The 18,280-nt window shown below is 32.5% G+C and overlaps 1 protein-coding gene across 1 annotated transcript; it reads left to right on the forward strand.

Annotated features, from left to right (window-relative positions):
- The first annotated feature begins 4,006 nt into the window (after positions 1-4,006).
- LOC115706683 (protein NRT1/ PTR FAMILY 2.7-like) lies at positions 4,007-8,372 on the forward strand. Its single transcript, XM_030634399.2, has 6 exons — positions 4,007-4,361; positions 4,450-4,667; positions 5,500-5,678; positions 5,958-6,314; positions 7,320-7,705; positions 7,939-8,372. Exons 1-6 carry the CDS (start codon positions 4,247-4,249, stop codon positions 8,337-8,339), a joined length of 1,656 nt encoding a protein of 551 aa, XP_030490259.2. The 5' UTR covers positions 4,007-4,246; the 3' UTR covers positions 8,340-8,372.
- Positions 8,373-18,280: the final 9,908 nt, after the last annotated feature.

Genomic DNA, 18,280 nt, shown 5'->3' on the forward strand with positions numbered 1-18,280 from the left:
ATCATATCTGGATTAAGATCATTTGATCTAGGATCAACTAGGCGATATTGACTTGAATAGATATTACGGTAAGTTTAATAAATCTAAGTCAAAGTTCAATATCGGTCCCTTCCGATGCATACTCCATGCATCCAACCTGAGCTTTACTTTAACCAATGCTCTGGAAAGAACATAGCACTTCTCCAAATGCAAGTAAACTCTTGTCGTAGATTATCATATCAGTAAAACCCTGTGTCTGATAAATCTAGGAAACTTTATTCACATAGTCATGTTTACTTTCCAATGTGTTGACGGCACAATAAACAGGATCAAGTATGTGAAAAGGGTTTCAGATGAATTTATACATTATGTACATATAATCATGAAATAAATCATGTGAACCATGCAACATTAAATGTTATTTCTGATCTATATTAATAAACAAATCTGATTATATTGAAATAAGTTTTATTTAGGGCATAAAACCCAACAGGTTGTTCATCTTCTCCTTGTGGTTCCTCAGTTGTCGAAGGAAAGAAGTCTTCTAAAATAGGAATCATTTCATCCTCTGATTCAACATCAGCAACTGCTACATCAACGACGACATCCTCAGGCTCCCCGTGATAAATCCACTTATCATATCCTTGCATAAAACCTCGATCAAATACGTGTGCTCTAACCCTATCTATTTTTTCAAACCTACTATTTATACATCTCACACAAGGACATCGTATTCGTCCATCACAATCCTTATGTTCTGATGCCATTGCTAAAAAGGCTTGTAGACCATTCCAAAATTCATGGCAACCACGATTTCTGATTTTGGTCCAAGACTTATCGATTGTCGCCATCTACAATTTCGACGACAAATGAAGTATTAAATATTTAAATTTTTGTAAAGTCTTATGAAATTTTATGAGTACAAATTTTATGATATTTTTTTTGTAAATATAATGATAAATATGAATTATTATTGTTCTTTATTATTAATTTTTGAATTTTTGTAAAGTCTTATGAAATTTTATGAGTACAAAAGTTATGATATATTTTTTTAAATATAATTATAAATATGAATTATTATTGTTCTTTATTATTAATTTTTAAATTTTTGTAAAATCTTATGAAATTTTATGATATATTTTTAAATATAATTATAAATATGAATTATTATTGTTCTTTATTATTAATTTTTGAATTTTTGTAAAGTCATATGAAATTTTATGAGTACAAATTTTATGATATATTTTTAAATATAATTATAAATATAATTATAATTATAAATTATAAATTTTTGTGTTATTTTTATTATTCATAAAAAAATTAATTTATTTTTTAAATATAATTATAAATATGAATTATAATTGTTCTTTATTATTAATTTTTGAATTTTTCTAAAGTCTTATGAAATTTTATGAATACAAATTTTATGTTATATTTTTAAATATAATTATAATTATAAATTTTAAATTTTTGTGTTATTTTTATTATTCATAAAAAAATTAATTTATTTTTTAAATTTAAATAAATATAAAATAATTAAATTTTAAATGAATTATTATTTTTTGAAACTTAAAATTAATTATCAAAATTTAAACTAATTATATTATAAAAAAAATTATTTTACATATTACACTATAAAAATTCATTAAATTACTAAATTTTAAATTTTTAATTTTTAAATTTTTGAATTATTTTTCATTTATATAAAACTAAATTTATTTTTTAAATTAAAATAAATATAAAATAATTAATTTTTACCACCTTAAAAATACATAAAATTCCATTAACATATTTTTTCTTAAAAACTTACATAAAAATTTGATAATTTAATTACAATTATTATTAAAATTAAAAAAATTATTTTTATTTAACTTTTTAATTTTCAATATTCAAATTTTTATGTAATATTATACTTTTTTAATTTTTTTCATTATTTTTATTTTTCTTTATTTAAAAAATAATAAATTACAAAATTTAACACCTAAAATTACATATATTAAATTTACATATATATAAACATAAAAAACATATATTATATATAATATACAAAAAAAAAATACATTACATTTTAAAAATATATCTCATTAATATATATATATATAGTGAAAATATATACAAATATAAAACAATTAATATACAAATAAAATATATTAATCCCCAAATAAAACATAAAAAAAATATATATATACAGTGGATATATATATATACAGAAATATATATAGTTAATATATACATAAATAAAATAATAAATACTTAAATAAATTATATAAATACACAGAAAATATATATATCAATTAATATATGTATAAATATTTATATATAAATAAATATATATATATACAGAAATATATATACAGTTAATATATAAATAAATAAAATAATAAATACCCAAATAAATATATATATAAATAAAATATATATATACAAAAAAAAAAATTAATACCCAAACAATATATACATATACACATATTATTAATTATACACCCAAATACACAATATACACAATATACATATACAGATCTATCACAAAAACAAAAAAAAATCCGATCTAAACATAAATATATACCCAGATTATAAATCAAAATGTGCATACAAATACAAATCTAAAACCTAAAACTATAAGATTACAATATGCATACAAATACAAATACCCAGATTATAAGATTAAAAAAAAAAAACATACCAAAAAGCGTCGGGAGTGCGTGGGGATGTACTGTTGGTGCGTCGGGATGGTGGTGCGCCGGGGTGGTGGTGCGCCGAGTGGGGTGCTTCGGGGTGGGCGATGGTGGGGAAGGGCCTGATTTGGGGGGAAGAGGGGTAAAGGGGTTTGAATTTTGAAATGAAAGAAAAGTTGGAGAAGTGGGGCTGATGGGGGTATTTATAATATGTGTAATGCGGATTATTAGCGGCGGGGTCCGCCGCTAATAGTATTAAAAATAAAAAAAAAATAAAAAATACTATTAGCGGCGGACTCGCTCATAATAGTCCGCCGCTAATAATTTGAAATACATGAGCGGGAATTATCCCGTCCATTTATTAGCGGCGGAGTATTAGCGGCGGGCTCCGCCGCTAATACTAATAGCGGCGGACCTATAGCGGCGGGCCCGCCGCTATTAGTATTAGCGGCGGAGCAATTGCGGCGGACTGCCCGCCGCTAATGCTTTTCAAAAAAAAAAAAAAAATGGCCAACTATTAGCGGCGGACCCCACCCTCCGCCGCTAATACCCCTCTTATTAGCGGCGGAGACGGCCCGCCGCTAATAACCCCGCCGCTATTGGGATTATTTGTTGTAGTTCAGCAGAGAAAATAGAGCAAGAACAAAAGATAGAAAAAAAGAAAAGCATAAAGAAAAAGCAGAAAGAAAGTAAAGGAAGATTGATTGAACAAAGAGCAATCTTATTCATTTAGTGTTAATTGTACATATGGTTTATATAGTGACTGAGATCAATACAATGAATGAGAGAATTAGTTACAGCTGACACAAAACTAACAGACAAACTGTTACAACTGTCACTAACGGTATAACAACCATATACCCTTAACAAAGAGGGACTCTAACTTCACACCTTGTAGGAGGAAATTATATGTCTTACCATTTAAGGTACCTCTCTTGAGTAATTTCTCACTTATTAGTTCTTGATTTTCCCACAACAATTTCTAATTCCACCATCAACAAACTTGAATCATGTTTTTCTTTTATGTCATTCTATCGTACAATGTCATATCTATATTCATATAAACAAATTAAAACAAGGAGATAACTGTGTGGCTGATGCGGTTGCGGGATGGGCGAGATGTGCCATGTCCTGCACTCGAGGTTTGCTAAGGGACATAGCTCCGGTAGCTTTGAGGATGTTGTAGTTTGCTTTCCTTTCAATAAAATTTTTACTTAACAAAAAAAAAATTAAAACAAGGAGATAAGGTGGCAAGTAGCCAAACAAATTGATATAAACAAACAAATAAAAATTGCTAGTTTAATTTCATCTTCATTGTCAACTGTTTGTACAGCTCATGATGTAGTTACCAAAATATTTTTTTATATAATACATTTTAGATGCAAATTACGTTTGTTAATCTGTCCAAGTCATCCTTGTATATATGTCTATAGCGCTTTGACTCAACCACACCCCACCCATGACTTTTTTTAAACAAATCACCGAAATAATAACAAATAATTAGTTTATATATACATATACTTCTATATATATACACAATATAAGAGGCAATTTTCATAGTGTAAGAATATTTAAGAAGAAAAAGAAAAATAATGGAAACCTCTGAACAAAACATTAAGAGCCCAGCAGAACAAGGAATAGGAGCTCAAGATGATAATAATAATTATTCTAAAAATGGAGGCTGGATTACCTTTCCCTTCATCATGGGTATGTATTCTCTTTTATAATTTCATCATCATATATATATACAGATATATAAACTTAATTTATTTTATGTTTTTGGAAATATATATAGGAAATTTAGGGGGTCTTTCAGTAGCAGCTGGTGGGTGGGGTGCTAACTGGATTGTATTTCTGATAACAAAGTTCAACATTGGGAGTATATCTGCTACTAAGATCAACAATGTCGGCTTTGCTTTCATCTGTCTTTTTCCGATCGTTGGCGCCATCATTGCCGACTCCTTTGCCGGAAACTTCATCGTCATAGCCATCTCTTCTATGATCGCTTTGCTGGTAAGTTATTAACAATTTTAATGGACAAAGTTTAGTTTAGTTATTGCATGTCAAAACATATATGCAGTAACAGTCCTTTCACTTTCATAAACTCTTTTTGGTCTTATATATTATAAAATGAAAGAAAACGTAATTAAATCTTTTTGTTTGCAAAGAAAACACAGTCATATGATAAGGATATATAATTTTACAAAGGATTTAATTTTTTAATTACAACATGGTTAGCATGAAAGCCAAACAAGTCAGTAATATAGAAGCAATGTCCTGAAAGTGCATTTAATAATGCGTATATATGTTTTATATTAAAGTAAATATATTCAACTCGAAATGTGACTTTGTCGTCAACATATTTTTGTGTTTTGCAAAAATTTGGTATTACGCTATGTGTTGGCAAAAAAGATTAGCAAATTAACATTGGTATTAAAACTTTTGCCAACACAAAATGAAAACGCTGACAAAAATGATTTTTTACAGCGCGTAAATGCGCTGGTAATAAAAGTTAGATTTTAGTCACTGCAAATATGTGTTGGTAAAACTAACGCAGTTTGCGAAATGCACTGATAAAAGTTACTTTTACCAACGTATAGCGAACTGTGCTAGTAAAATTAACATTTCTTATATTAATTGATCATGTGTTGAACTAAAATTTATGGAGCTGTGGTGACTATTAACTTTTACCTATTGTATATTTAAGTGAGGATAACAAAATATTAAACACAAACTTAATATATATTGATGTGATTATTAGGTGTGAATATTATTTAATAAATTATTTTGGCATTATATGTGAAATAGATGTGTGTAATAATTATTGAAACCTTATTTAATATAGGGGATGACATTATTAACTCTTATAGTTGGAATCCCTTCGTTGATGCCCATACCGTGTTTGAATGGCTCTTCGAGTATTATTCCATGTGATAGCCCATCAAATGGTCAATATTTGATTCTTTATACAGCCATGGGGTTAATTACAATGGGAATTGGTGGCTCTCGTTTTACGATAGCAACCATGGGAGCAGGGCCGGCCCAGGCAAGCCAAGGCTAAGCCCGTACTTTACACTTTCCGGCTCGAAATAAAAAATAAAAAAAATTATTAAAGGCTTTTATTTAAGAAATTTAAGTGTATTATAAACAATAAATATTTATAAATAGTTGGTTATGGATGGCGTAAGAGTCAGGCTACGGTTCAAATCCCATAACACTCTTCTTTTAATTTTTTTTTATATATTTTTGAGGGCCCCAAAATTTAATTTGTCTTGGGCCCATATATTTTCAGGGCCGGCCCTGCATGGGAGCTGACCAATTTGAGAAAAACAACCACCAAGCAAGCTTTTTTAGTTGGTATTTCATTGTGCTGTACGTGGGAAATGCTATCAGCTACATTGTTTTGGTGTACCTAATGGATAACATTAGTTGGGAATTAGGGTTTGGGATTTGTCTTGCCATGACAGCACTTGGACTAATTTCGTTTTTGCTTGGAAAGAATTTCTATCGATTCGTTAAGCCTAAGGGAAGCCCATTTGTGAGCATGGCTAGAGTTGTCGTTGCAGCTATTCGGAATAGAAAATTGTCACTAAGTGATCGTGCTTTAACAAATACATCGGGTATCATTGTTCACACAAAATCACCAAGTAAACGTTTCAGGTATATATATTATATATAAAATATCCAACTAAATTATATATTGTAGAAATAAATAATAGTAATGATTAACTCCCTTAAAATTTCAAAGTAGTATTAAGGGAAAAAGAAAGTCCTCAAATTTACTGTTGAATTGATTAAAGGCTAAATAATTAATATACAATTTATAAGCATTCAATGGTTGTTAAGTACAAATTAAACTAATTATATCGCCCTGCTGCAAATATTATTTATAATATATTAATATGCGCAGATTGGAATATAGAAATACTATATAAAAAAAAAACTAATCAATAATAATGCATGTCAATATTTTATAAAATAAGCTAGCGTGGAATTTAATAATTTTTAAAATTAAGTACATGATTGTCTGTAATCAATAACTAATAATGTGAACTTTGTTAAAAAAATAATAACTAATTTGAATCACTTAATAATTAAAATATGTACATATTTAAATAATTATAATATGCTTCCACAATAATATTATTTAAATGAATATATATATATATTATTTTTTTTTTGATAAATTACACCAAATATAGAGCTTATCCTTTTACCAAAGGTTTGTTTTTTATTTGAATAATTGTTCTGTCATATAATGTTGTGTATATACTTATTTATTACATGTTGTAGTATAAGGTATATATATACTATATAAATGCACCCACCACCAACTATATATATAATTAAATTGGTATTTCAGAAAGAAAAAAAATAACAAACAACTATATAAATTGGTCAACATTAATACGTATTATATTCTGTACAGTGACTAGCTAGCTTGCATACAGGTCTTTTATAATTAGTAGTAAACTCATTAGTCATACTTAACTACACGTATTATTGTAATGTTGTGTATTTTCCTCCTACAATTATTATATATGCATACACCCAATAATATTATTTAATTCCATTTACATCAAGGACAAAAAATAATTTTATACTTTCACAAGTTTTTATTACAAATATATATATATATATAATATACTTTATATATGCATGCAGACTCTTGAATAAGGCTTGCTTGGTTACCCAAAACGAGGAACAAATTAATAGTGGTAGCACAAAATCATGGAAACTATGCACAGTTGAAGAAGTAGAAGACCTTAAAAGAGTAATCAAACTCATTCCGTTATGGTCAACCGGCATTCTCTTAACCACTACCATTGCTTTGTTCAATGGCTTATCAACAATCCAAGCCCTAGCCATGGACAGGGAAGTGGGCTCCATTAAAATCCCAGCTGGAACATTTCTAGCCTTTACTCTTGTAACAACTGCCATCTCAATCTTCATCGTCGACCGTTACCTACTTGACATGTGGCAAAAATTAAGCGGTCGATCGCTATCTCCACTTCAAAAAATAGGAATCGGACACATCTTCAACATATTAGGTATGAATCAAGATCACCTGTTAAAAATTATTAGTGTTCTATATTGTGTTAAACCAATTAAAGTTTAATTAACACATTAATTAATCTAATTTATATTAAATATGTTAACTACTTTTGTTGACTTAATTAAAAATTTAATTTTTTTTATAAAAAATAAGCTGATGTGTCGAACTTTGATTAGTTTAACACAGTATGGGACACCAATTTTTAACCGGAGATCTTGATTCTAATAGGTATGGTGGCAACTGCAATAACGGAAGCAAAACGACTCCACTTGGCACAAGCTAACCCTGCCACGTCAGTCGTGTCCATGTCAGCCTTATGGCTCGTGCCATGTTTAGTGATTGTGGGAATAGGTGAGGCATTCCATTTTCCTGGCCAAGTTGCGTTATATTATCAAGAATTTCCTGATTCATTAAAAACTACTTCAACAGCTATGGTATCACTTTTAATTGGATTAGGATATTATCTTAGTGTGGTTTTCACTGATTTTATAGATAATACTACTGGTTGGTTACCTAATAACATAAACATTGGCAGAGTAGATTGTGTGTATTGGTTGTTTGTGGTGATTGGAGTCTTGAATTTCGGATATTATTTGGTCTGTGCTAAATTATATGAGTACCAACTCTAATTATATTGTTCATAAGTAATAGTTTTTGACAAACTATACGTACATGGAAGAATATCCTGCAATAATATGTTTATGAATATATGTTTATTTCCTTTTTGTTTTCCAAACAAGGTAAAAGCCCTTTAATTATTAGGTTTGTTACACATATGATCCTCAATATAAAAAAATTGATTGCAAAAGCACTTTAATTTTCATTTTTGTTGCATCTGTCGAGTCAAGAACATTAATTGACAAGTAAGATTTATTAAACTCATGTGATTGGTCCACATAAGAAGCTGACATGGGTTAATTGATGATGTGTATTATTTAAAACTAAATAACTCAAATATCAATAAAAATAAAATATATATTTAATAATAATAAAAAGCAATTAGTAAAAAGGGAGATCTCCTCCAAGCTGATAACTCTAAATCCCTAAAATGAAAACATTAGAAAAAAAAAATCTCATCGAAGAAGTTGATCTCCTCCAAGAAAATACCTTATTCCAAATACCCAATCTCCTCCAAGAAATTTGAAACCTAGCTATAGAACCCTCTCAAAGAAACCCCTTCAAACCCAAACGAAGAACCTCACTTCGAACCCAGACGAAAAACTCAAAGCCTCCTCTCCAACCTGTTATGATGGCGAAACATAATGGTGTGAGCAAATCTGGAGTTGTGGCTGAAGAAGGAGGAAACGAATTTGAAGCTCCATGGATGAAAGGTATGTTTTGGACTTGTGAGCCACCAAATTTGACGGTGATTAGAATTTCTAGGACTTCAAAGAACCCAGGAAGACGCTTCAAAACTTGTGTGAAGCATCGAAATAAAGGAGGTTGTAATTTTTTTTGAATGGGTTGACAATGAACCCTATGCATGTCAATGTGGAATGGGTGTATTACCAGACTTGATGAGGAAGAAGCTATTATTAGAGAGAGAAATATACTCTATTTCTGCAGGTTCAATATCAAAGGCTTACAACCATGAACAACAAAATAGAGAGTTTCCAAGATCAAGTGTGAGTGATGTGGAAAGTTGGGGTGAAAGTAATATCAAGGAAACTGTAGAGAACCATTTGTTTAATATTTTGAAGAAAATTGTACTCTGTTTAGTTGTTATATATTTTCTGTTTTGGTTGATAAAATGAGTATAGTTTGTTATTAACTAATATATTTTTAAATGTAATGTTAATCTAACTAAGTTTCCCGTCTTGCTAGTGTATGTCAGTTGTGATTAATGGAGAAATTATTTTGGTATTATTTTGATTAGATTTTTTCATTTCTTGTCATTACTATACCCCATTCTTCACTTGCTACCAATACATAGGGATATTTATTAAATAATCTGCATAATCTTACAAAGTCTAGATATTTAGTCTCAAGACACATAAAAACCTACCATTAATATGTAAAAAAAAAATATTGTGAAGTTTGGTGACCAAATGGTAGAATATTAGTATTAGTCAATGGCAGGTAAACTAAGAGTTGGGAAGTACTAATTGATTATGCAACCCTGCAACTTGTCAATTTGTTCTAGCAAAAGGATAAGAAGAGTATAAGTTGTTATTGGACTTGGAAGAAAAGACACAAAGTAATTGAGAATAAGCAAAAAAAAAAAAAAGCAAAGTGATCATCCTACAGTAGCTTTATATGTTCAAAGCTTTTGTACAGCACAAACACTGTAAGCATCCTAAAGTATCATTCAATTTCGAAATAGCATTCGGGTCAAAGTCCAGAAAGACTTCCCTGTGTAGAGATACATTTCACATATTAATCAAAGACTTTTTGAGACTCCAGTAAGCATCTGAGTATAACTCACAGTCAGATTATAGAACTTTAAGGCTGCAAAGCACTAGAAATAAACTGTAGCAACAACAGTCACAATGCAGATAAAAATTTATAGAATTCAACACATTTCTATTTCAAATCATTTCCATTAATATCATAAACACTCTCATTTAGTCTAAACAATGCATATAAGTAAACCAAAAAACAATAAAAAAAATATTCCAATTAACATCAACAAAGTCATAATACTTCACATGTAGCTTTTAACATTACAAAGTCATAATGCAAGCTGCATTAACATCAAAAAATACTAGCTGCAATAATAAATCCATAGTACTTCAATTTTATCCATCAAAATACTAGTTGCGATAACAAAACCATACTAATTTAAGTGTATCCATCAAAATACTTGTTGTAATAGTAAAACCACAGTACTTGAATTGTATCTATTAACTATATAAAGTCATAGTTTTAGCTGCATTAACATCAAAAAATCTACACTCACGACTGCACTAAAATCCCAACAACTAAGAACTTGGACCAGCTACTCCAGCAGATGCACCTTCTTCCCTAAGTTGTTGCTTCTGCCTTCTCCGTCTCCTTTTGATTGTTTCGTCAGATGGATTATTGCTTAGTGGCCTTTCGATACTTTTTGTAACGTGTACCTACAAACTCACAAAAAGTATGTGTGCAAATAAATCCAACAACTGAGCTTGAAGTAGTGTCAAAATAATGAATACTTGTACCTGCACAATTTTTTGCATGCATGTTTTCTTATAGTGTCCCTTGTCTTTACAGTTACTACAACTAACTATCTGCCCAATTTTCCTAGCCTTTTTGCTCCTGGAGGAGGCTCATCAGCTTCTCTTCTCCTCTTTTTCTTAGGTCTTCCATAGGGGCTGCAGTAGGAGGAATTACAAGGTTAAGTCCAATATCTGGCCATGTTCATTGGATCACATCCAATGTTTTAGGCCCATCCAGATCCGATCTAATTATATATTGGATGTTAGATTTTACCATCCGATCCGATCCAATTAATTTCAGTCATTCAATCGATCCAACATCCATTGGATGTTGGATTGGATCGGTTCTATCCATTGGATATATTTCATATATATTTATTGGTTCAATTTGAATTTATTCAATATTTTAGACTAGTATTTTTTGGATCGGATCAGATCTATCCAATATTTTAGGTCCAATATGTACTGGAGTAGACTGGATCCATGCAATCCAAGAAAAAAAGAGTAAAATTTTAATGTTAATTTTTATGTATACATATATATTTTACGTATAACATTATAAAATCTAATTACTCATCCAAACTAAATGAAAATACTAATTAGTTTAATTGGATGTTGGATGTATTAGATTTTTAGACACTTCATCCAACATCCGATTCGATCCAATTGGATATTCAAAAATAACATCCAATCTGATCCGATCACAATTGGATATCCAATGTTTGGCGGTCGGTTGTGATTGGATCGGTCGGTTGTCATTGGATTGGATCGATTTATGCGCACCCCTATGGCCATTCATCTGGACTTGGCATTGGCCTAACAACTAATTCATAAGCAGCTACAAACCGTTCTTTCTTGTAACATTCATGGATAAAATCATAAACAGTTGCTCTGATGCTCCAAATACATGCCAAAGCATGTTCACAAGGGATTCCAGCCAATTGAAACTTTCTGCAAGTACATGTTCTGTATACAATATCCACCACACAGATCACATTATTCCCTGGTTAATGCACTTAAAACTTGTTTGCATCTGCCCTTTGAGGATAACAATTCTTAGTAATTTTTTTAAGTTTCTCTATAATCTGCATAATTCTATTTGCCACCGGCACTGGGTGCTTCCACTTTGATATACTTACTCTCTTATCATTGAACCTACACATCATCCAGTACCTAATCTTCTCTAACAATGACACTAGAGGCTTATCTCGAGCACACAATATAACAGCATTGAAACTTTCACAAGTACTATTAACCAACATGTCACATTTCACACCTTCTCGAAAATAAGACTTTGTCCACTGAGTTGGTAACTTACCAGACAACCAAGCAAATGCAGTGGGATTAACATCCTTAATTTCTTGCATCCTCCTTTTGAATTCTTGAGGAGTGGTTGCCTTGCAGCCGCCCATGGTAATTGTTTCATTAATAACCCAGGAAACTCTTTCTTGAAGTTACTGTGCAAATGTCTAACACAATTTCGAGCTTTGGCTCCCTCCCATATTTCTGCAATGGCTTTTTCTAGGCCTTTTTGTTTGTCACTCATCATTGTGAACATGGCAGGGTTGTCAACATATAGATCTTCCTTCAATAGATGAAAAAACCAAGTCCATGTATATGTATCTTCTTTTTCACAAATTGCATAAGCTATTGGGAACATACTGTTGCTCCCATCAATTCCAATTGTTGTTAGCAACATTCCTTTACAATACCCTTTCAAGAAGCATCCATCTAGGCCAATAAAAGGCCTCCAACCTCTTCAGAATCCTTCTTTACAGGCCTTCAAGCAAATGTACACTCTCTCAAATACCATTTTCTCACCCTCTAATCTTGTCTTCAATATGGCTGTGCTACGTGGATTAGTTGATACCACCATTTTGCAATAGTCATCTAATATTCTATATTTCTCTTCAACAGATCCTTCCAATAATTTCATTGCTTTGTTCTTTGTTCTGTAAAAAGTATGCCTACTAACCATAGAAAACTTGGTATCTTGAGTTATTTCTCTAAATGCCTTAAAATCCATATTCGGATTCAATCTGAATCGTTCCAAGAAATAGTTTGTTAACCAAGATGAGTCAGCCTTTTTATTATTCAACACCAACGGGCATTCGTGCGTTTCCCACAAAGAGTTCACCCTAAACGTTCTTTTGTCAGAGAGAACATGAGCATAGACCATCCAAGGGCAGCCATCACATTTGCATATTGCCCTCACTCGATCAGATTCATTGGTCACATACCTAAAATCTCTATCATTCTGAATTGAGTATTCCCTAATAGTCGTCCTCAACAAATCTATACTGCCAAACTACATATAAAGTTTGAACTTGAAGTCTTCTCACTTTGTCTTTGGATTATACTCTATAGAATACTTCTTCAGAGTAGTGTCTTCATCATCACTACATAAGCTAGTTAAGTCTTCTTCACTTTCTATACCATCATCCACTTCGTCTGTCTCATTGCACAACACAGTCACAGATCCCCACCACCTATTTGGATTGGTTGGAACATCAACATTCTTCTCTGCTTCTATATCTTAAGCATACTCTTCTTCTTCTAGTTCAAAATCTTCTTCAGCTTGTGGTTCTTCAAATTGGGTTTGTGGGACTTGTTGTTGGTCAGCTTGTGGTTCTTCAGTTTGTATTTGTAGGACTTGTTGTTGTACAGCTTGAATTTCTTCATTGAAAACTACATTAGCAGCCACATGTCTTATGGCATCTATGTGATAAATACTTCTAAATTAGACAAAACAAATTTTATGAAATCACACAATGAAACCACATACATGTTAAGATAAAACAAACAAGGTCAAATCATTAACTATGCAAAACATAAAATGAAATATCTCTTTCCTTCAATAAACTGTCACAGAAGAGAAGATGATTGAAAAAATTAAAAACCTATCAAATACTATAAATTGTTCTGTTTCAAAAAAATATATACTATAAATTGTTCAATCTTTGATTAAATGATTATTATAATGGAGTTGAATTTATTAGTAAAAAAGCACACATATAAAATAATCAATTCTACAGTAACAATATAATAGACCCCACTATAGAGGACCACTTGTGTAAGATTCTTAAGCATATATTCCAAAGCATGTACAGAGCTCACATGGATTTACTCAACTTTTCACATACTTTCCACAACTAAAGCTTATTAAATATTGAAATCAAACAATGAATCAATAGTTGACTACAATAAATAACAAAAAAATACACATAGAATTTTACTTATTTCAACACAAAGCACAACCCCACAAAAATATAAACTAGAATAATACATATTCCTCAATACATAAGACCCAACCAAATCAGTACATAACCCTCAAATCAAAGAAATTTTAAAGAGAAGAAAAAAAAACCCTAAAAAGTCATTTTATAAACAAGCTCTTGAAGTAGAGTAACTAACCATATATTGGGGCTCCTTCCTCTGAAAAATGATGTATCGGCATCGTCTTAAACTACTCCCTAGTTGGTAGACTATTTCTAATTTTTTTTAAGCTTTACGGCCTCTTTGAATGGGATTTCAAAGTTGACGAGGTTTGATAACTAACATATCTTACAAGTTTAGGCTTCGAAAATGGGGTTGTTGACCGAGGTTTTTGGCAACCAATAAATTAGCAGAATAAGAAGAGCTGTAGAAAGTTAATGCAGATGACTTTTACGTGGTTGGGGGCATTAATGAGCCTTAGTCTACAAGTCTTTTTTATTTATGAGAGTGTTTATTACAAAGAATGTTCTTGGTGAATCTCTCTCGTCTTTACTCTCTTTGATTCCTTAATCAATTTTTTGACCCCCTTTCCATTCTGTCTGTGGGGGTATTTATAGTGTTTTTCTGGAGGGATCCCTAGGAAGGGATCACTTGTCTTTCTGTGTTTGCTTCTTAGGGGTACATGCTCCTATCAAACACAAAATAGGAAATACATGACCTATATCGTAGGTATCTTAAGGGGTAGGTGGATATAATCTTTTATCCTCTCTTGACTGATGTGATTCCACATAATGTAGCTGTCACTAGACACATCGATCGTTGTGCAATCGCCTTTAAAAGAGCTTACACCATCTGTCATATCTTTTATGGAGGTTCCAATACGTTTTTCCCCATGCGGCATTAAATGCGAGGTGATCGTTCGAACGATCTCTTTCCCTCCCGGAGATGACTTGTTGTAATTCTAGCCTCCCGGAAAGTAAACACGTGCTTTGTGCTCTCCTTCGGGAGGCTCGCTCCCTGAGATGCACATCCTTCCCCAAGACTTAATTGATTTTTGTAAGTGGAAATTCTCCTAAATCCACGTGGCATCCTTACATGCGGCCACATATTTTGAAAAAAATCTTAGGCAACATTTACCCCCCAAGTCTCATTTAGTGAAGGGTAAATGAGGCTTGTTTGAGGCCTCCGCTAGCTTTGTTTACGTAACGGCACGTCCCCTAGGCGCTTGGGCTGCATTTATGACTGTCATCATTAATATTTATTTCCTTTTGCAGGCAACGATTCGCTTCCCATCCATTGAGAGACCGACGCATTTAATTCGGGTGTTAGAGAGGTACTCAATTGTTTTTAACTACCCTGGCACCCATTCACCCCGTCCATTGGATCATAATTTTTCCTTCATTACTGGAGACAAATTACGTCATACTTTGATAACTTTAGTGGGGTCTGTTTTGCTAATGTTGACCTCCTTAAAATCTTCCAATGGTTTAATCATCCTTTCTATCCCAACTCGAGGATCTAATTCATCTTCCTCCCAAGTTACCCCTGTTCTAGTTGTGTAACGCCCTAATGCTAAGGCACGCTACAGTACTTTTTCAATTATTGTGCGATCTTTGCTAATCAAAGAAATTTCTCGAAAAATGTGTCAAATTAAAACTTTTGCTTTAAATACTAAACTTTGTAATATAATATAATATTTACGAATTCCGGGATCCCGTTTTTAAACTTTGTAAATTTACTTTTCAAACTATACATTTCAAAATACATAATTTCCAGGTCGCACAGCGACTTTCAAAATCCAATTCCCAGATGTCCCGAGACCTAACACTCCAGGTCGCGCTGCTTGACATGTACAATCTCACCCGAGCTCAGGTTCATTCTTGTTCAGCCTTCGCCTTTCCTTTACCTACACATGGAAGCGAGCCGTGAGTCAACGGACTCGATGAAATGCATATAACATACCATATAATTTCCGACCTGTAAATAGGCGCCCATACACCTATTTACAGAGCTTAAGAGATGAGTATGAACGTTCAACACCAGGGTACAACCACTATACCACATACACATCGTACCTCACTGTACGAGTGTTGGTAGGGTTTACCCCGAACACTGAGTAGCACTGAGTGATGTACCACACACCTTAGTATTTTCCCGTGCCCGTGTTGGTATCACTGTATCGTACTCACAACCACAATAATCACTATACCAATGCACTCTATAACTTATTCATACAAGTGTTGGTAGTGCTTAACATAATTCAAGCATGCATATACAAACACATATACACACATTCAGATAATCACATCATATATTATACACAGTTCTTACCTGTTTTCCGAATTCAAGTGTCTTGGCCAGGCACGAACGGAAATCTCGTGCTAGACGGATGCCCTAATCACAATAATTGTAACACAGATGAGTGACTCGCTAAATCACTTTCCGGGACTTAAACTTGAAACTAAAAGTTTCCCTATCGATAAACCTCATGGCAATACCCTAAATATCTCAAAATTGGGCAAAACTAGGGTTCTGAAAATTCCCCCAACAGGCAGACCGGTTCCCAACCGGAAATCCGGTTCTGGGTCACCATCCGGTCGACCGGTTGGCACAGGTCCCCAGGCAAGATTAGGTTTCCGGGAACCCAAAAAATCTCCCCTTGAACTCAAAACTCAACCAAACTTAACCAAACTTTCCAGGGTACCTATACAATGCATAAACAATCATTTCTAACCAGAATTTCACAGAACAATCCATCAATACTCAACTTGCCATTAAAGACCAAAGCTTTAAACTTTAAACTTAAAATTGCATAAAACCATCAACACTAAATAAAACCAGCTGCAAGAAGTTAACATCAACTCAATAAGATCCTAAAATTCAAACCCTAGGCAATTCAAACCTTAACAGCCCCTACTTAACAATTTCATATATTCAAACCAAAGAAAAAGCTTAAAATCACATCTTCAAAGGTTCTAGGGCTTACCTTAGATGAAACCTCCTTGAATCTTAGCTTAATCCCAGAAAAACAAGATGAAAACTTTGATCTTTACCCTTGCTTTGCCCAGTAGAAAGAGAGAGAGAGAGTTCAAGAACAACTCAAATTCCAATTTCCTTCTTTCCTAATTTTTCTTTTCTTCAAAGTAATCCCTCTTTTCCCAATCACTAATTAAATTAAACTAGGTGTCATCACCCATGGCTGCCACCTACTCCCACCAAGGAAAAGACTAAAATACCCTTTAGACTTTAAACTAGGGTATTTCTAAAGCTAGGGGTAAAATGGTCAAATTCCATAACCCCGCTCAATCCCGATAATTATTTTTTTTTTCTAAAATATATCCCACTATGAATTAAGGTTCTAAACTTACCCATGTGATCAATCTAGCCATCCATCGCATTTTCCGTTGTCGCCGAGCAAAAATTACAAAAATAACATATTACACATATAAGCTAAATAATACCCCTAGAGTTTAATAAAATCTCCGGAATTGAGAAATTATAACTCTAATATTTATTTCTAAATATTGGGATTCAGAATTAAATAAATTCACAAATAATAATAAAATAATAAAAATTAGTGCTAATTGCCTTTACTAATCCACATTACTAGAGCGGTCATTACAATTATCCCCCCGTTAATAGGATTTCGTCCCCGAAATCTAACCTGAATAGCTCTGGATGTTGAGTCCTCATATCTGACTCCAATTCCCAGGTGGCTTCTTCCACCTTACTGTTCCTCCAGAGTACCTTAACCAGTGCAATAGTTTTGTTCCGAAGAACTTTTTCCTTTCTATCCAAAATCTGTACAGGTTGTTCTTCATAGGTTAAGTCCGGTTGCAGTTCAAGGGCTTCATAACTCAAGACATGAGTCGGGTCCGACACGTATTTCCTTAACATAGAAATGTGAAATACGTCATGAACAGCCGATAATGCTGGTGGTAAGGCTAGCCGATACGCTACCTGCCCGACCTTCTCGAGTATCTGAAATGGCCCAATGAACCTAGGGCTTAACTTACCCTTCTTCCCAAAGCGCCTAATACCCTTCATTGGTGAAACCCGCAGGAAAACATGTTCCCCTGCCTGAAATGTAACATCTCTGCGCTTCAGATCAGCATAACTTTTCTGCCTGCTTTGAGCAGCAAGCATTCGAGCCTTGATCTTATCAATAGCTTCATTGGTCCTCTGCACTAACTCTGGACCCAAGTACTTCCTTTCTC

The sequence above is a fragment of the Cannabis sativa genome, chromosome 1, assembly GCF_029168945.1.
Source record: "Cannabis sativa cultivar Pink pepper isolate KNU-18-1 chromosome 1, ASM2916894v1, whole genome shotgun sequence".
Taxonomy (NCBI): Eukaryota; Viridiplantae; Streptophyta; class Magnoliopsida; order Rosales; family Cannabaceae; genus Cannabis; species Cannabis sativa.

Coding starts and splice junctions, on each gene's coding strand:
- LOC115706683 (XM_030634399.2), top strand. CDS start 4,247: ATGGAAACCTCTGAACAAAACATTAAGAGCCCAGCAGAACAAGGAATA. Junction 5,679..5,957: donor TCTCGTTTTACGATAGCAAC/CATGGGAGCAGG, acceptor GGGCCGGCCCTG/CATGGGAGCTGACCAATTTG. Junction 6,315..7,319: donor TCACCAAGTAAACGTTTCAG/GTATATATATTA, acceptor ATATGCATGCAG/ACTCTTGAATAAGGCTTGCT.